General features: G+C 44.1%; 1 protein-coding gene across 4 annotated transcripts in view; it reads left to right on the top strand.

Annotated features, from left to right (window-relative positions):
• Positions 1-20,380, top strand: part of STAU2 (staufen double-stranded RNA binding protein 2) — a 410,885-nt gene that overhangs the window by 125,435 nt on the left and 265,070 nt on the right. For all 4 annotated transcript variants that reach the window (XM_056522155.1, XM_056522158.1, XM_056522156.1 and 1 more), the window contains 2 exons: positions 4,652-4,811; positions 6,040-6,144. In XM_056522155.1, the coding sequence (XP_056378130.1) occupies positions 4,652-4,811; positions 6,040-6,144 (265 nt within the window). The remainder of the gene's footprint in view (positions 1-4,651; positions 4,812-6,039; positions 6,145-20,380) is intronic.

The raw sequence follows: 20,380 nt of genomic DNA, 5'->3' as shown, positions 1-20,380 counted from the left end.
GGGTGGACAAGGGGGTAAAAGAGGGACAGGAGTGACAGAGAGGGGTGGACTGGGGTAACAAAGGGACAAATGGGTGAACAGGAGGGTGGACATGGGTGACAGAGTAGACTACGGGGGTAGACGGGGGGGGGAAACATGAGTGACGGGGATGGACAGGGGAGTGGACAAGGCAGACATGGATGACAGGAGGGTGGACATGGGTGAGAGGGTGGGTGGACATGGGTGACGGGGATTATAGGTGGGGGGACATGTGTGAGTGCGGATAGACATGTGATGGGGGGGTGGACATGGGTGACAGGAAGGTGAACATGGGTGACATGGGTGACGGGGGGTGGACATGGGTGACGGGGGGTGGACATGGGTGACAGGGGGGGTGGACATGAGTGACAGGGGGGGTGGACATGAGTGACAGTGAGGGTAGACATGGGTGACAGGGAGGATGGACATGGGTGACGGGGGGGTGGACATGGGTGACGGGGGGGTGGACATGGGTGACGGGGGGGTGGACATGGGTGACGGGGGGGTGGACATGGGTGACAGGGGGGGTGGACATGGGTGACGGGGGGGGGGGATGGGTGGAGAAGGGGGTAAAAGAGGGACAGGAGTGACAGAGAGGGGTGGACTGGGGTGACAAAGGGACAGATGGGTGAACAGGAGGGTGGACATGGGTGACAGAGTAGACTACGGGGGTAGACAGGGGGGGGGTAAAAATGAGTGACAGGGATGGACAGGGGAGTGGACAAGGCAGACATGGATGACAGGAGGGTGGACATGGGTGAGAGGGGAGGTGGGCATGGGTGACGGGGATGATAGGTGGGGGGGCATGTGTGAGAGGGGGTGGACATGAGTGACGGGGGGGTGGACATGGGTGACGGGGGGGGTGGACATGGGTGACGGGGGGGTGGACATGGGTGACGGGGGGGTGGACATGAGTGACGGGGGGTGAACATGAGTGACGGGGGAGGGTGGACATGGGTGACTGGGGGAGTGGACATGGGTGACTGGGGGAGTGGACATGGGTGACAGGGAGGCTGGACATGGGTGACGGGGATGATAGGTGGGGGGGCATGTGTGACAGGGGGTGGACATGAGTGACGGGGGGGTGGACATGGGTGACTGGGGGGTGGACATGGGTGACTGGGGGGTGGACATGGGTGACAGGGAGGCTGGACATGGGTGACAGGGAGGCTGGACATGGGTGACAGGGAGGCTGGACATGGGTGACAGGGGGGGGGGGGGGGGTAGAGGGTGTACCTGGGTGACGGTGGGGGGGTTTAGACAGGGTTGAGAAGGTGAACAGAGGGGTGGAAAGGGTACGGTACCTTAAGCAAGCCGGCCCGCGCAGCTTGCAGTCCCACAGCAGGCACGGGAGTCCGGCGCAGGTGCAGCTCGTTCCGCCCCAGGGCACCATATCCGGCTCACTGCGCCGCAAGGGAGCGGGGAACGGAGGGTGACGCACGAGACGGAGTGTGGAGGAGGGGGACACAGGGAACAGAGGGGGAAGGAGGGAAACACGGGGGACGCAGGAGACACAGGAGACGCAGGGGGACGCTGTGTGCACAGTGCGCACGCAGACTTCCCTTCCCCCCTGCGCGGTCAGGCCGGGGCGGGACATTTAAAAAAACAAAATAATAATAAAAAATAAAAAAAAATCACGGCAAAATCCCGCGGCACCACGGGCAGTGCTGAACGGCACCGCGGTTGGGAATCACTGAGATAGAGTAACAGGTGTGAGCACTGCACTCTACGGATCTAAAGCTATTCGCCCCACTCCCAGACTTTTTAGTTCAGCGAGACAAATCTTATATTGCATATCTTAATATTTCTTTTTATGTTGTATAAACTTCATTTTTTTATTCAAAAATATAATTTTAATTTATATCCATGCAGTTAGAATAAATTCATCCATTAAGGAAACCATGCAATATTAAGGGGAGGTGCTGCTGGTTCCAAGTAGGATGTAACAAACCAAAGCCAGAGATGCAGTTGTACAAAGCACTGGAAGGTTTATAGACAAATAAAACAAATAAATGGAGATTACGCGTTTCAGGGCAGCTACCCCTTCTTCAAATCAGTATATAGACAGTGGGCACAATCAGGCTATAAATAGGTACAAAAATGATGCCACACACAATGTGGGAGGGGCCCAAACAAACTCATCACATGATACAGTTAGAATAATAAAAAAATAAACATCAGTACTTAAAATGCAAATAGTTAAAGTTAGAAATGAATAGCTGCAAGCAAAATCAGAAATAAGTAATTACACATTGTGCCAGAGGTGGCAATATCCGGACAGCAGCTGAAAACATCTGGATTGCAGATGTAAACAATCATGACGTCAGAGGCGGTAGTATGCCATGTGCTGCTACGCTTGCGAGCCTGGTATAGAGAAGAGAAGTCATGGACACATCGCTCTGGAGCGGCCTTCACATGATTACAGCCGTCCAATCAGAGGGAGGAAAATGCGGGCAGGTTAATTGCAAATTGTCAGTGCTGGCTAACATCGCTGAGATCGGCAGCTGCAGACTATGATCGGTGCCATCCCTCACTGACAGCGATGTCTGTATGAACTCGCAGCGTCATAAGCAGTTCAAAAGATGTAAAGAACAATAAGCATTAACCGAGGGGAGTGGATGAATCAGCTGTGCAGGATGGGTATACACGAAGCAGTGGAGTGCAAGTAGTATGATAGAAAAAATTAAAGGGGATAGCCAGTGTGCTGTACAACATGGGTATGATAAAAAGTTGTATATTAAAAAGGATAAAAAGGAAATAAAAAAGAGGACAGCGCCTCGTGTAATCCTGCGAGTGAGAGGAGGGGGTGACCGTCTGTATATGGACTCTCACCTGTATCTCCTTGGTATTTTGCATATCACCCCAATTCAGCCGGGTACCAAGAAACTGCAGGCCGAAGGCGGGTTTTCTGGATACCATGTGAAATAATCCAGAGATAGGCATATAGATTCAAGGAAAAAGAACTCCAAGCTTGGCGCTGTTCCAGTGAGGCGAAAAATCCGTACTTATTCCAGTAAAACCATATTTATTGAACACAAGTTTTACAGGCACATCAAAGGTAAGACGCATTTCGGGTTTCTACGTACCCTTTATCAATTGCAGATGTAACAATGTATGGCAGCGGCGGACATTTTATAGTTACAAAAAGACCGCCAATTAAAAGGAGGCGTGACTGGCACAAAGGTAGGCCAATAGATAGGAATGCAGAATTGCAATAAAAAGTATGAAATGCATGAAAACAATTTGGGTATATATAAATCAATAAATATGTACATACATATACACTTACATGTATGAAGAAAAAGGTACCAAATGGCTAAAAACTAAAATTGGAGTTCGGTACACTTATGATACAGACTAAGGGTGCATTCACACTACGTTTTCACTGTACAGGTGCCGGATCCGGCTGGGGGAGGGGAAAACCGTGCGCTCCCGTACTCCAGCCGGACGGGCGCTAAAATCCATTGATTTTAATGAGCTGACCTGAGTCACCGTTTTACTCCGGTCGGCTAATTTTTTACCCGAATCCGGTTTTCTGATCGGACCTAAAAACGTAGTATACTAGGTTTTTAGGTCCAGTCACAAAACCGGATATGGGTCAAAAATGAGCCGACCAGAGTAAAACGGAGTAAGACAAGGTCCAGAGGATGTGAATCCAGAAATGTTCTCTTCTTCTGAATGTGTTATATCTCTGGTTCACATCTTTAGCGACCTGCTCAATAGGAGTGGCCCGGATGGAGTTGAAGTCTCCATTGTGTCGTTCAGTCCTATGCCGTGAGACACTATGCAGTAGGAAACTATGGTTTCATACTACTTGCACTCCACTGCTTCGTATATACCCATCCTGCACAGCTGATTCATCCACACTCCCCCCGGTTAAATCTTATTGTTCCTTACATCTGTTAAACTGCTTATGACGCTGTGAGTTCATACAGACATCGCTGTAAGTGAGTGAGGGCACCGATCATAGTCCGCAGCTGCTGATCTCAGCGCTGTTAGCCATCACTGACAACTTGCAGTTAAGGCTTCATCCAGGAATGGTTCTCTCTCTCCTGTGACCTCAGGCTCATCAGCAGTTCAGGCTCTATTGTAACCCCTTTTGTAGGTTGATATAAAAGGGAGGTGAGCAGTCATTACCTAGGGTTTACATGTCCCATGCCCTTTCTTTCTCAGCAATCCAACCATGGAAGCTTATTGTTTACTGTTTTTTGAAGTTAAATGAATAAACTGTATGCAGTAAGCTCCCCCTAGTGGTGTTAGGATTTTAAGTATTTTAAGCAGTGTACATGTTGTTTTTACTTGTAAGAGTGCATGTACACCACTTTTTGTGGCACAGATCTGGTGGCAGAAGCTCAAAACCTCCTGCCAAAGCGTTCGTGCTGGACCCATGCTTTACCCCATTTAATTCAGAGTCAGCTAGTTACTTAGTTTCTGACTGTATCAGACATTTGACCGGGACTGAAAATTGCTGAGGCTTTCAGTCCCGCCCATAAGTCAGGTCTCGCCAGTTTTCTTCATTGTAATCAGTTTTTTATTCACAGACTTAAAACTTAGTACTTTTTATAATACCTGAAGCAAGCTATGAACATCTGTTTTGTCCTTAGTAAAATGTTTTCTTCTTTAAATATCACAGGTACCTTTGTCCAATGCTTAAGACATTTTACGTCCAGCTTACTGTGGGAAATACTGAGTTTTATGGAGAAGGGAAAACTCGCCAGGCAGCAAGACACAATGCAGCACTGAAAGCTTTGCATGCTCTGAAGAATGAACCGATACCAGAGAGGTCCTCAGTGGTAAGTTCTTCGTTCTGAAGCCATATAATCTCCGGTGATATGGTGGACACAATGAACAATAGCATTCATACCTTTACACTCTCTTAGCCTGAAGCTCCGTGTTCTGAATATGGATATTAATCATAAAGAACCGGTCTGGGCTGATGATACAACCTAGATGACAAATGCGCTGTGTAATTTCTTCACGTATTGCTGGTTGTGAATTTAGAAAAAATACAGTCAAAATTATTTTGTCTTCAAAGATGTGGCTTATAGCTCTCGATCGCAGCAGGTCTATTTTGTAATTATTACAAATCTAAAAATGAATTGCCAGTGACTTTTTTGTTTGATAGGCCAAAATAAAATATGGCCGTATTTCATCAGTATTTTGAGATGGAAAAAACTGTTGCAAACAGCAGTTTTTTGGTGTATAGCTTTTGCTGTAGGGCCAAAAATTGTAAAAATCTGTTTAAAAAAAATGACTGTATAAAGAAACATTTTTTTCAGCTGCAAAGGAAAGCTGAAAAAAACTTAGTTGGAACATAGGTTGCATGTAATCCTACCCTTATGCTATCGCACAGTGGAAGTTCCTCTGTGGAATTCAGCAAGAGGTAAATCTGCATGTGGCTTATGTTGCTTCCTATTGACGTCAATGAGTAACAACTTATCCACTTGCAGTAGATATGTTACGTGTGACCCTACCCTCAGGCTAAGTTTCCACTTGTTTTTTTTTCTGGCAGTTTTTGGAATACTGCCACTTTAGTTTTTGAACCAAAACCAGAAGTGTACTCAAAAGGAATAGGACATATAAAAGGAAGAATTTACACTTTTCCTTCCTTATGGATCCACTTCTGACTTTGGCTCAAAGACTGCAGTGGCAATTTTACAAAAACTGCCAGAGGAAAAACCAAGTGGAAACTTAGCCTAAAGGTGTATTGATTTCAGAGATTGGACCACTGCTACATTGCAAGTAGCAGCCTGTGCAGGAGCCTATATTTTTAAACACCAATATTTAATCAATTATTTTGTGTAACAGTAAAGTCACGCTTGCCTTATTTCTCTGCGCATTTTGCTGCAAATTTGCTGCTGCCGATTTTACTACCCTTTGAAGTCAATGGGTAGCAAAATCAGCTGCAGAAGTTATGCAGCAAAATATGGCACGTGTGACCCAGCCCTAAAATTAGCTTTTGTCTATATTGCACTTAGAAAATATTTTGTATTTTTTTATTTTTTTTGCACACACATGTAGAACGGAGAGACACGAAGCCCTGATGAAGATAAAGATGCAAACAAGTCTGAAATCAGTTTGGTGTTTGAGATCTCATTGAAGCGTAACCTGCCCCTCAGCTTTGAGGTAAGAGCCTAGATGTGTACACTTATGACTGTCCCCTTTTGATGGATGAAGTGACATTCTCTGTCAGTGTCTCAGTGCTCTCTTGTTTTATATCCCCTGGTGTGGAGGAGCTTCCCTAACCTGCTTTCTAAAATATAATAACCCTGCAAAGGATAGTGCAATAAACCTCTGTGTAGCCATTACCTTTAAGCTATAAAGTGAGAGATGGTAATGTGTTAGAATTTATATATACATTAAATGTATATGGCTTTCTGTCAAGATTCATTGATTTTTTTAGTAGTATGCATATACCATGATGCAATCGTCAATGGAAGTTGCCCTGCTATGAAGCAATGATTCAGTATGTCCATCAGCAAAAGAGGAGCCACCTCTCATAAAGCATTCCTGAGGGAGAATTACTTTCTGGAAGATACTGAATAAACAGCCTTAGCCAAAGCCCCACTCTCATACTACAACTGTTTTGACCTGTAAGGCTCTGTTCACACTAACATTTGTCTTTTCGATGCTGGGGTGAAATTATATTTATATTCATTTAACAAAGTCACATTATGCAGCATTGATCCTAGATTTGTAGGAGTCCATGTAAATAATAATTTGGTTAAATTTACAAAATGAATTAACACTTGTCTAAAGCTTACAAGCATCCTCTATCCTGTGGAGTTGATAGACATAAGAACTTAAAGGTGATATATCATGCAGAAAAACGTATCCCCTATCCAAAGGATAGGGGATGAGTTTAAGATCGCTGGGGTCCAACAACTGGGACCCCCCACGATCTCCTGCTTTGGACCCTCGCACAGAACGGCACCCGACACACCCTCTCCATGTATCTCTGTGGAAGAGCTCTTCATAGATACATGGAGGGGGAATGTCGGTCCCCCGCAATCTAAAATTTAACACCTTTTAAGGCGCTATTAGATTGCTCGATGCTGTATGGAAGATGCAGCGATCTTGTAGATTGGCACTCGTGGTACAGCTTGAGCGTCAGATAGGGAGGGCCTTATGAACGGCCACACATCCTCCACAAGAGCCTATTAGGCTGGCCATGCACATTATGTAGCTGGGGGCGAACACTTGTCCAGGGGTTAACTAATTCAACTGACCTTTTCCCCCCTCTTTATATGCATATCTATGCTGTGGTTAGCTAAGGATGCATGTGTTAACGATTATTTTAATAATCGATTAGTTGTCGATTATTTTATCGATTAATCGGAAAAGAAGTCAAAATGCAAAAATAGGGGGTCCAGTTGATTCTACTTGAAGAATTATGTACAATGGACATATTAAAAGTATTCTAGCATGTGATGTGACCAAACAGCAATTTTTGGCTTTTCTATTTATTTATTTTTTTAAGTTTACACCGGTTGCTATACAGGGTCATTATTAATCATCCTGTACAGAAACCAGTGTAAATTTGATACTGCTGCATGGGTAACTGTCTGAACTATTAAAATAAAATGTTAATGATTTAATAACATTTAATTTTAATAGTTCAGACAATTAGCCATGCGGCAGTATCAGATGTTTTTATACGATCTTTGTATAGCAATAGGAAAAGGTGGAGCTTATTTTTATTGGGGGGCGGTTTATTTAAATTTAATTTGTTTTTACTTTACACTTTTTCTATAGCACTCCTATACACATGGGGGTATTTGCAGACTGCAGAGCATTGAACCCAACCCATGTCTGTAGTACAGACACTAGGATGCAATGCTCTGCACCCCCCCCCAACGTGTATAGTAGTGTATATGTACTACATACACACTGTTTTACCCATGGAGGTATGTGCAGAGCATTGCACCCTTGTGTCTGTACTACAGACACAAGGGTGGAATGCTATGCACAAACCCCCATGGGTAAAGCGGTGTGCACTGCTTACTGATATACACATAGGGGTATATGCAGAGCGTTGCACCCTTGTCTGTAGTACAGACACAAGGGTGCAATGCTCTGCACATACCCCCATGTGTATAGTAGTGTAAGTGTGTACTACATGCACACTGCTATGCACATGGTAGTATGAGTAGAGCATTGCATCCTAGTGTAAGTAACAGGGGCAGGGTGCATTAAACTTCAGGAAACTGTCCTACCGGCAGTAGTAGTATGGAGTCCTCCATGGCAGGCTGAGGCTCCATAAGTGTAGAGCGTCCACTAGCGGCGGGGGAGGGGAGGAGTGCAGAGAAGCAGCCGCTCACGTGATTGGTGAGCAGTGGGTAGCGGAGGGTGTGACAGGGACTAAACTAACTGAACAGAGGCTGTGGTGGTGCGGACTAGTGTCTGACCGCGCGCCTGCAGCAGTGTTATCACAGCCGGAACCCGGACAACGAATCAGCCGATTATTCGATAACTGGATTCGTCGACAGCGAATCCCGTTATCGAATTTTATCGATAACGTCGTTTAATTGTTGCAGCCCTAATATATATATATATATATATATATATATATATATATATATATATATATATAATGTATATATATTTATATTTATAAAAACTGCAGTGCGGCACTCCAAAAAAAAAAAAAAAAAAAAAGTGAATTTATTGTCTCACAACATAGCAGGCTATGTTGTGAGACAGTAAATTCACTTTTAAAAAAAAAAAAAAATTTTGGAGTGCCGCACTGCTGTTTTTCTATCTATCTTTTGGACTGTGGTAAGGTCTGGAGTGTTGGCACTGTACTTGTGATAGTGCTGTAGGAATTTTTGCTATATATATATATATATATATATATATATATATATCATTATTATTTATTTTTTTTTTTTATCTCCCCGAACATATTTATTATTAGGGTTTATGGACATTGCGTACACATTAGATGGTTAGCTTTGTCCTCAGAAGTTGGTGGTTTTGGCTCATATTAGTCTTGTGTGTATAGTTCCCTTTAGCCATATAGGATTCTTACTTTTCAAAACTGACATCCTAGGTCTCATGCACATAAGCATGTTCATTTCATCCTGTAATAAGATGCAAAATATATGTGTGTGTGTGTAAAGAGAGAAAGATCTTTGTCTATATCTCTCATAAAAAGGCTATGGTTATCTTATGGTAATAAATAGTATTCGCAAATACAAGCCATTATTCAGCCTGTCACTGCAGTACTCTGGTTTGCTTGCAGTAAGTGTTGGGGAGGGGTCTAGAACCTAAATAGTGTTGATATTGATTGACAGATTATATAAAGGTAATTACGTCTATCCGAATTACAAGAACAGAGGTTCTGAGTATAGCTTTCATGTTCTTTTTTTTTTTTTCCTTTAAAAAAAAAAAAGGAATATACCAGGTAATGCCTAAGGGTTCCTTGTGTTTGTGTCTTTCTTTGTTTCTGTATTTTCAGTAATGCAGCCCTTTAGTATGCCTAGAAGCAAGGTGACATATTTGTTTCTTTGTGTTGGTGTCATCTATTATCGTTTTATAACTACTGTATATAATGTAAAGTGGGGCAAAAAAGTTTTTAGTCAGCCACCAATTGTGCAAGTTCTTCCACTTAAAAAGAGAGGCCTGCAATTTTCATCATAGGTATACCTCAACTATGAGAGACATAATGAGAAAAAAAATCCATAAAATCACATTTTCTGTCTGATTGTTAAAGAATTTATTTCCAAATTATGGTGGGAAAAAAAATATTTGGTCAATAACAAAAGTTCATCTCAATACTTTGTTATATACCCTTTGTTGGCAATGACAGAGGTCAAATGTTTTCACAAGTCTTCACAAGGTTTTCACACGCTGTTGTTGGTATTTTGCCCATTCCTCCATGAAGATCTCTTCTAGAGCAGTGATGTTTTGGGGCTGTCTCTGGGCAACACAGGCTTTCAACTCCCTCAGTCGGTCCCTTTGCAGAAAAACAGCCCCAAAGCATGATTTTTCCACCCCCATGTTTCACAGTAGGTATGGTGTTCTTTGGATGCAACTAAGCATTCTTTCTCCTCCAAACACGACGACTTTTTATGAAAAAGTTCTTCTTTGGTTTCATCTGACCATATGACATTCTCCCAATACTCTTCTGGATCATCCAAATGCTCTCTAACAAACTTCAGACGTTCCCGGACATGTACTGGCTTAAGCAGTAGGACACGTCTGGCACTGCATGATTTGAGTCCCTGGCGGTGTAGTGTGTTACTGATGGTAGCCTTTGTTACTTTGGTCCCAGCTCTCTGCAGGATATTCACTAGGTCCCCCCGTGTGGTTCTGGGATTTTTGCTCACCATTCTTGTGATAATTTTGACACCACGGGGTGAGATCTTGCATGGAGCTCCAGATGGAGGGAGCTTATCAGTGGTTTTATATGTCTTCCATCTTCTAATAATTGCTCTCACAGTTGATTTTTTCACACCAAGCTGCTTGCCTATTGCAGATTTAGTCTTCCCAGCCTGGTGCAGGTTTACAATTTTGTTTCTGGTGTCCTTCGACAGCTCTTTGGTCTTGGCCATAGTGAAGTTTGGAGTATGACTGTTTGAGATTGTGGACTGATAACAAGTTCAAACAGGTGCCAATAATACAGGTAACAAGTGGAGGGCATAGGAGACTCTTAAAGAAGAAGCTACATGTCTGTGAGAGACAGAAATCTTGCTTGTTTGTAGGTGACCAAATAATTATTTTCCACCATAATTCGCAAATAAATTATTTTAAAATCAGACAATGTGATTCTATGGATTTTTTTTCTCATTATGTCTCTCATAGTTGAGGTATACCTATGATGAAAATTACAGGCCTCTCTCATCAGTGGGAGAACTTGCACAATTGGTGACTGACTTAATACTTTTTTGCCCCACTGTACTTGGGATCTTTTGACTAGCATTTATAATGAAATCCATTTTCCTACAGTAGGTCCAGCATGTGACCAACAGATCCTATAGACTGCATGCTGCGCTACACTTTCTGCCAATAGGGACCCACATCCCTAAATGTGTGAACAAAGCCCTGCAGGGGTTTGATTTAGCTGACGCATAAACTACATTTTCTGTATGCTGTAAATGTATGTAGCGTATGTGTGCATCAGGTAATACAATAATGGAACCCTGTAAAACTGTTGTATAGTATAGCCTAAATCAGTTACTTCCTCAGGACTTTTACCCATGCAGGCTGATGTACCAGGACTGTACATAGGGTGGTACTGTGGTATGTACTAGGGATCGACCGTTCTAGATTTTTTAGAGCCGATACCGATAACCTGTGAACTTTCAGACTGTTAGCCGATAACTTACACCGATATTCCATGCATTAAAATTTTTGGGCATTTTAACCCCTTAAGGACCAAGGAAGTATGAGTACGTCCTTGGTCCCGCTCCCGTGATATAACGTGGGGTCCCATGGTGACCCCGCATCATATCACGGCGGGCCCGGCGTCATAGTGAGATATGCTGGGCGGTGCCACACGCTATTAACCCATTAGCCGCGCGCTCAAAGCTGATCCACGCGGCTGAAAGTACAAACTGCCGGTTAGCTCAGTGGGCTGTTCGGGATAGCCGCTGCGAAATCGCGGCATCCCGAACAGCTTACAGGACAGCAGGAGGGTCCCTACCTACCTCCTCGCTGTCCAATCGCCGAATGACTGCTCAGTGCCTGAGATCCAGGCATGAGCAGTCAAGCGGCAGAATCATCGATCACTGGTTTCCTATGAGAAATCAGTGATCAATGTGAAAGATCAGTGTGTGCAGTGTTATAGGTTCCTATGTGAGCTATAACACTGCAAAAAAAAAAGTGAAAAAAAAAGTGAATAAAGATAATTTAACCCCTCCCCTAATAAAAGTTTAAATCACCCCCCTTTTCCCATAAAAAAAAAAAACCACTGTGTAAATAAAAATAAACATTTATGGTATTACCGCGTGTGGAAATGTCCGAATTATAAAAATAAATTGTTAATTAAACCATACGGTCAATGGCGTACGTGCAAAAAAATTCCAAAGTCCAAAATAGTGCATTTTTGGTCACTTTTTATATCATGAAAAAATGAATAAAAAGCGATCAATAAGTCCTATCAATGCAAAAATGGTACCGTTAAAAACTTCAGATTACGGCGCAGAAAATGAGCCCTCATACCACCTCATACGTGGAAAAATAAAAAAGTTTTATAGGGGTCAGAAGATGACAATTTTAAACGTATTAATTTTCCTGCATGTAGTTATGATTTTTTCCAGAAGTACGACAAAATCAAACCTATATAAGTAGGGCATCATTTTAATCTTATGGACCTACAAAATAAAGATAAGGTGTCATTTTTACCGAAAAATGTGCTACGTAGAAACAGAAGCCCCCAAAATTACAAAACGGCGTTTTTTTTTCAATTTTGTCGCACAATGATTTTTTTTTCCGTTTCACCGTAGATTTTTGGGCAAAATGACTGAGGTCATTACAACGTAGAAAAAATGGCGCAAAAAGTAAGCAATCATATGGATTTTTAGGTGCAAAATTGAAAGAGTTATGATTTTTTAAAGGCAAGGAGCAAAAAACGAAAGTGCAAAAACGGAAACCCCCCCGGTCCTTAAGGGGTTAAAGCAGGGCCATGTACACCTAGGACAAGCGGGGCTCTGTACACCTAGGACAAGCGGGGCTCTGTACACCTAGGACAAGCGGGGCTCTGTACACCTAGGACAAGCGGGGCTCTGTACACCTAGGACAAGCGGGGCTCTGTACCCTGAGGACAAGCGGGGCTCTGTACCCTGAGGACAAGCAGGGCTCTGTACCCTGAGGACAAGCAGGGCTCTGTACCCTGAGGACAAGCAGGGCTCTGTACCCTGAGGACAAGCAGGGCTCTGTACCCTGAGGACAGGCAGGGCTCTGTACCCTGAGGGCAGGCAGGGCTCTGTACCCTGAGGGCAGGCAGGGCTCTGTACCCTGAGGGCAGGCAGGGCTCTGTACCCTGAGGGCAGGCAGGGCTCTGTACCCTGAGGGCAGGCAGGGCTCTGTACCCTGAGGGCAGGCAGGGCTCTGTACCCTGAGGGCAGGCAGGGCTCTGTACCCTGAGGGCAGGCAGGGCTCTGTACCCTGAGGGCAGGCAGGGCTCTGTACCCTGAGGGCAGGCAGGGCTCTGTACCCTGAGGGCAGGCAGGGCTCTGTACGAGAAAGAGAGCAGGGCGGCGGGCGCACTGATAGGTGGCATAGTGAACACCGATGTGGTGCTGCTGCGCTTAGACGTGAGGTCACGTCACCCCCACGGTGACGTGATCTCATGTCTAAGCGCAGCAGCGCCACGCTGGAGTTCAAAGCGCCTCTCCCAGGCAGCCACTGCGGTTCTCTTACAGGGCTGCCGTGGCTGTTTGGGAGATGCAAAAAAGCAGCCAGCAGCACCGTTCTCCGGGCCCAGGTGTCGTGGGCAAGAAGCATTATCGGCAAGGTTAGATTCTGATACAGATAACTAACAAAATCGTGAATATCGGCCAATCCGATAATCGGTCGATCCCTAGTAAGTTCTGCCAATAATCCTTTCTACAAGCCTATAATTTATGGCATGCTTGCTCCAGGGCTGTAGTAAATGCAAATAATAGAAATCACAACCTTGAGAAAGCATAATTATGTATGAAGCTGTCATTGTAGTAATGCAGTTTAAAATTTTAAGCCCATGTTTGCTTCTTGTCTGTCACCCCAGGCTTTACTTAGAATACAGAAATAGCACATTGAATACATGTTCCTATTGTGTTATATATTTGCATAACAATTCTTACTGCTAGTGGATTTGAAGGGACATTTAGATGGGCCAACTGCAGAACAATTCGAGGGTTGATTTTATAGATCCATAATATGGCGCGACTATCATGCAGGAAGGGCTACATAAGCCATTGCTTGATAATTTGTATGGTCCTTCAGTTTCATCATTGCTGGCTGCGTATCCTTATTTTACAGGGAGATGTGCGGTTTCTTTTTCCACCCTGTCACAACAGCACCACCAGAGAGATGGACTCTTCCTCCAGGAACAGGAAACCTAGAGTATAAAAAGGATGCACCTCCCTCTCTGCCTCAGTGGTTTCCTGTTCCTTCAGAAGTAGTCCATGCCTCTGATGGTGTGGGTATCGTGACGGTGGGGGGGGGGGGGGGGGGGGGAGGACCAGAGGAGACTTTTTCTCTCCTCGTTTGGAGAGTATTATGGACCTCCAATAACCCCCTGGTTGGAGGGTTTCCCTTCTGTGCCCCCAGTTGTGGTATTCCGGCACCGCTGCCATACTCCCTTCTCCCTCCGCCTCCTCTTCTAAAGTATGTGCGTGGCCGGCCTGTAGTTGCGGGTCAGGCTATTTACCTTGATACCTATCTGGCGATGAGTAGGTCCGGAGCTCCGGCGGAGTCACGCAGAGAGCTCTGTGGCTGCCGCCTTCCTGGAGATGGAGCTAAGAGTTCACATTACGTGACGGCTGGGGAGGAGAGGGGTGCACGTGACGGTGGATGTGATACAGACGCCGCAGTCCGTGCCTTCCAGGGTGGCAGTTTTAAAAAAGGAAATCCTTTCTGCTGCCCTGCCTCCGTTGCACAGAGGACAACCGTCTGGAAGCTGAAGCTGCAGCTGCTGGCCTCCAGGAGGGAGAAGTGTGAAGGAAGATTAGCTCCACTGGTGAGGTTTCTTCCAAGCTGGACTGTGAAGATTCCAAGACTTTTTTTTTTCTTTTTTGTTCCATTATTTTCTTATTGTTATCTTATTTCTTAGGATACTCCTAGGAAAGTGGTTAAGAAGACTAAACATAGGGAATGCCTTATGTGTAAAGTTGCATTAACACCTGATTACTATAAGGCTAACTGTACAGCGTGTATTATTAGTATCATTGCTGCAGGTGTAATAAAAAAAAAAAAAAAAGATTTTTTATTTATTTAAATGTTATTGTGTTAAATTATAGAATCCCCGTCATTGATTATGCAGATGCAAGACATGGTTAAGAGCCAGATAGAGTCCGCCCTTAAAGGGTTTCTACCAGTTGTTAACCCTCCGCAGCCAGTAATGGCCCCTTCTGTCCCTGGTGATATTGAGGAGGAAGGAGGTTTGATTTCTGTTCATTCTGATTCAGGTATTTCTTTTATATGATATTGGTTTGTTCAGTTTTTTTATATACTGTGGGTGGTCATAGTTATATATTGACTCCCGTTCATCAGAGGATGACTTGTCGGGAAAGCCATCTATTTAAAATGGAGACAATAAAATCCATAGTTAACCTAGTGTTGAAGGATTGTTTTATGTTGTCTTTAGATTTAAAAGATGCATACCTTCATGTCCCTATTCACATAGATTATCAGAAATATTTAAGGATTGCAGTTGTTGTAAATTCTCAACTCCTTCATTTACAGTTTGTGCCCTGCCCTTTGGTATAGCCATTGCTCGTTTTTACAAAGGTAGTATTCAAAATGGCAGCTCATATTCGGGAGGGAGATTAGTGAGTGATAACCTTTCTAAAGGTGTAGATTGGGTTTGTCAGGACCCTGTTGTCATCACTACTGATGCCAGTCCTTGGGGATGGGGTGCTCATTTGGATAACCTTAATTTTCAGGGCCTTTGGGAAGAAGAGGTGATTGATAAATCCTCTAATTTTAAGGAGCTTTAGCAGTGTCTAGGGCTCTTGAATCAGCTAGTGACTTCATGAGGGGCTTTAATGTAAAGATCTCAGATAATACCACCACTGTGTCTGGCATAAATAGACAGGGAACTACGAGAAGTCCATCCCTTTATGAATTTGTCTTTCAGATCCTGTCCTTTGCAGAATCCCATCTAAAGACAATCTCTGCAGTGCATATGAAAAGGGATCTCAATTTCAGGGTAGACTTTTTGAGCCGCCAATCAATTCTTCAAGGGGAATGGCGGTAGAATTCAAAAATTTTTGTCAAGCTCACAGCTGGCTGATGATTTATTCTCCTTGGCTTTTGGGCGCAAAGTTCTTCAGGTGGTGGTCCCTCCCTAATACTTCTCTGGTGGTACTATTGTGATGGGGTGGAAAGCCAGTAATTACTCACCGATAATTCTATTTCCTCGTCACAACCGCACCACGTACTATTCCCACCCTTATTCTTTTTCTTCTCACATGTGGTGTGGTCACTGTGGTGTTGTAAAAAAATAAAAAATTGTATATGCATTTGTTATGTGTGTAGTGTTGTTTTCGAACCTTTATATAGGATGCTTCTTAAGTCCCTGTAATTCACTGAGGCAGAGAGGGAGGTGCATCCTTTTTATACTCTAGGTTTCCTGTTCCTTGAGGAGGAGTCCATCTCTCTGGTGGTGCTGTTGTGACTACGAGGAAATAGAATCACCGGTGAGTAATTACCGTCTTTTTATGCCCACTTAATGCAAGGAGCCAGCATAGAGCATTTACTTATTAATTGCCTGATTGCTGGGCCTATTACACTGGGCAATAGCGGCCTGTTTAGCCAATAATCAGATTATGTAATAGGGCTCTTATAGGCTTTTGTATAGCATTACAGTGTATTATTATAGCATATGGGAATTCTCTGTGTAGAGGCATATTCTGAAAGGGGTTTTCTGGTTTAGAAAACACATTTTCACATTTTGTTAGAGTTCTGATTTGACATAGTGAACCAAATGGAGTGGCCACAAAGAGCATCACTGGTTTTGAAGGGCCCAGCATGCCTCTGCATTACTTGAATTATCCATTGTCTTTAGTAAGAATCATGCAATGCTTCAATTTTGGTAATACTGCATGGGAATTGCAAATGTACGGTTTATCTCTATTGATTGATTTCAGCCCATTCAGATGGCAGAATATCCCCCTGCAAAAATCGGTGAGCACTAGGACCGCTTTTTTTCCCCAGAGGATTCCACTGGAAGAATAAACATGTTCATTCTTTCTGCTCAATTCCGGAATCCAGTGCAGAAAAATTCTATTTGAAAGCAGTTGCAGGTAGCTGCACTAGAATTTTCAAGCTGAAGTTTTCCGTTGAATTTCCTCAAAAATTCTGCCGTGTAAATGGGCTTTGAAAGAGAGAAACATAGATTCTGCATAGATATGGAGTTAAGACACTAGTATACTGCAGAATTGTGCGCACAGAGCCCTTAGGGCAGCACATAGCATTTCTTTTAACTGTGATGTGTAAGCTCTTGGCAATACTGTGCAGTACTCGCACACCACATTTTCAGAACATGGAGATATTCTTGGAGAATATTTCCTTACCAGCTCATCCAATGGAGCATTTTGTCAGATTTTTGTCTTATTTGTGTTAGATTCCCTATGAACCTCGATCGAAGGCATTCAGTATGGCCAACATAACAAGTCCAGTTGAGAAAGGCCTCTTGGTGTTTGAAATACACACTGTATTTTCTTTTCTTTTTTTTTTTTTTGCGAGTTTTGTGGTTTTTCTGTTTTTTGAAGTACAGTATGGTTCTATAGACCTCTGCGGTTGGCACTTGTACCATACTGCACAGCCCTTTAGAGCAAGAGCAGGGAGTCACTGCATTGGAGTTGGGCTTTAATGTGAGAGGGAATCAAGAGATTCATTAGATTATGAAAGGTTCAAGTTAATGGAAGCGGCCAAACTTGTCTTCAATGTATATGATTTATAACAACATTGTACTATAAAATTACCCAACATTAGTGAGGCTGCCGATGACCTCCTGTTATAAACCATCTCATATTATGTGCAAAACTTGCCAAGATTTGTCTTCCAGGCCAATGGCCAATTCTGAATGATGCCATAAGGATACTTAATCAGGGCAAAGTCATAGATCACACCTATACAGATGACAAAATGTTGCACAATGACCCATACCTGGTGGTAGTGAACGCCCCCCCCCCCCCCCAATCTAGCCAATTATTACCAAGGGGCAGGTATGGATTTAGGAAATAGTCATCAAATTTAAGAATGGAAACGATTATGGCAGATTTTAACTCCGCACTTAATTTATATAGTATTATTTGGGGTGCCTTCATCCAAAACTTTTTGTACGTAACTTTTTTTTTTTTTTGGTCTACTTCTCCCCTTATTCTTTGAGCACCTTTTAAGTTTTTGAAGTTATAAAGTAAAATTGCCTTTCAAACGCTTTAGAAACCTTTTGACCTGTCATCGGTCGGGGTCAGGGTGCTGAGACTCCCACCAATTTCCAGAATAAACAGGAAGAAGGGCTCTTGAGTACTTTCTCTTTGCTGTCCTCTGCCCTGCTGCGTACATAATCTATTGAACCCATACACAGCAGGGCAGAGACAGTAGGGAAAAACAGCCCTTAGCTGAGCCCTTCTCCACATTTGTTCTAGCAATAGGTACCCCACCTCTCAGTATCCGACCTCTACTGATGAAAACATGTTTCTATTTCATGTCAAGTTTTCTGATGTGACAATAAATTAAATATATTGTATCATTTATTTTTAAATATGGCGTATGGATGTTTTTATTTTGGTTTTTTTTTAACCTTTGTCATGTGTACATTTTTTACTACTATGTGCACCATGTCTTTCTCCTTGTTATTGGCTTCCATAAGGTCAGCAGTAGATTTACTTGCCGAATTCAAAATATAGATGATTTATAAAATTGACAGCAAGGTGCTGCACTGTAGACATTTGTCATTTGAAGTAACGCTTTAATTTTCTCCTCCCCCCCCCCCCCCCCCCACATGGAATGTGAGCAGACTGCATTTTTTGCATCTCTTCCGTGGCATTGGATTATGAACGATGGATTGTTTGTTTTACAATCTGTTGTGTCTTATGAAGGTCTTTACTATTTTCACTCACATGCTTTTTCCTATAGTAATGACCCTTGTGGATGCAATGTGACTTACGTATATACTCGAGTATAAGCCGACCGAGTATAAGCCGAGACCCCTAATTTCAACCCAAAATCCCAGGAAAAGTTATTGACTCGAGTATAAGCCTAGGGTGGGAAATACATCATCCCCCCTGTCATCATCCAGACCCGTCATTAACATCCTCATCATCATCACCGCCTGTCATCATCCAGACCCTCATCATCATCACCTGCATCATTCCCTTGTCATCATCCCACACATCCCCCCTTCATCATCCCCTTGTAATCATCCCACACACCCCCTTCATCATCCCCTTGTCATCATCCCCACCCCCCTTCATCATCCCCTTGTAATCATCCCACACCCCCCCCCTTCATCATCCCCACCCCCCCTTCATCATCCTTTGTCATCATCCCACACCCCCCCTTCATCATCCTCTTGTCATCATCCCACACCCCCCCTTCATCATCCTCTTGTCATCATCCGCCCTCAGTGGTCTTCAACCTGCGGACCTCCAGAGGTTTCAAAACTACAACTCCCAGCAAGCCCGGGCAGCCATCGGCTGTCCGGGATTGCTGGGAGTTGTAGTTTTGAAACCTCCGGAGGTCCGCAGGTTGAGGACCACTGCGGCCTTCGACATCATCAGCCCCCTTTCAACCCCCTTTAGTTCTGTACATTACTCACCTCCGCTCGGCGCTGGTCCGGTGCTGCAGGACTGTCCGGAGAGGAGGTGGTCCGGTGGGATAGTGGTTCCGGGCTGCTATCTTCACTGGGGGCGCCTCTTCTCCGCTCTGCGGGCCCGGAATAGAGGCGTTGCCTTGACAATGACGCAGAAGTACGTTGGCAATGAACGTACCTCTGCGTCGTTGTCAAGGCAACGTGACTATTCTGAGGCCGGGGCCCGAAGCGCTTAGAAGAGGCCTCCCCGGTGAAGATAGCAGCCCGGAACCACTATCCCACCGGACCACCTCCTCTCCGGACAGTCCTGCAGCACCGGACCAGCGCCGAGCGGAGGTGAGTACTGTACAGAACTAAAGGGGGGTGAGAGGGGGCGGTGGATGATGTCGAACGCCGCAGTGGTCTTCAACCTGCGGACCTCCGGAGGTTTCAAAACTACAACTCCCAGCAAGCCCGGACAGCCGATGGCTGCCCGGGCTTGCTGGGAGTTGAAGTTTTGAAACCTCTGGAGGTCCGCAGGTTGAAGACCACTGCGAGTGGGGAGTTCACTCGAGTATAAGCCGAGGGGGGGTGTTTTCAGCACGAAAAATCGTGCTGAAAAACTCGGCTTATACTCGAGTATATACGGTACCTGTTTCCTGGAATCTTGTTTTTGTCCCCTGTAGAAGAATATGACTTGTCTGACTGTACACACATTTTTCTTGGCTTCACTGATATGAGGCTGTGCCATTTTCTAAGAAGAGTGTGCAGAGTAATACTTTCCTTCTACCTGCACGGTTATCAGACCTCATGTGAGGGAGGTTCATACCAGGCACATTCCAGTCACCATTATTTTATTTTATTTTTTTCCTTCTGGCTACTGGTTCTGTTCTAGTCTATTCTCTACTAGTTTTGTAG

Source organism: Hyla sarda, chromosome 5 (assembly GCF_029499605.1).
Source record: "Hyla sarda isolate aHylSar1 chromosome 5, aHylSar1.hap1, whole genome shotgun sequence".
Lineage (NCBI taxonomy): Eukaryota > Metazoa > Chordata > Amphibia > Anura > Hylidae > Hyla > Hyla sarda.
This window is presented reverse-complemented; position numbering and strand designations above follow the sequence as displayed.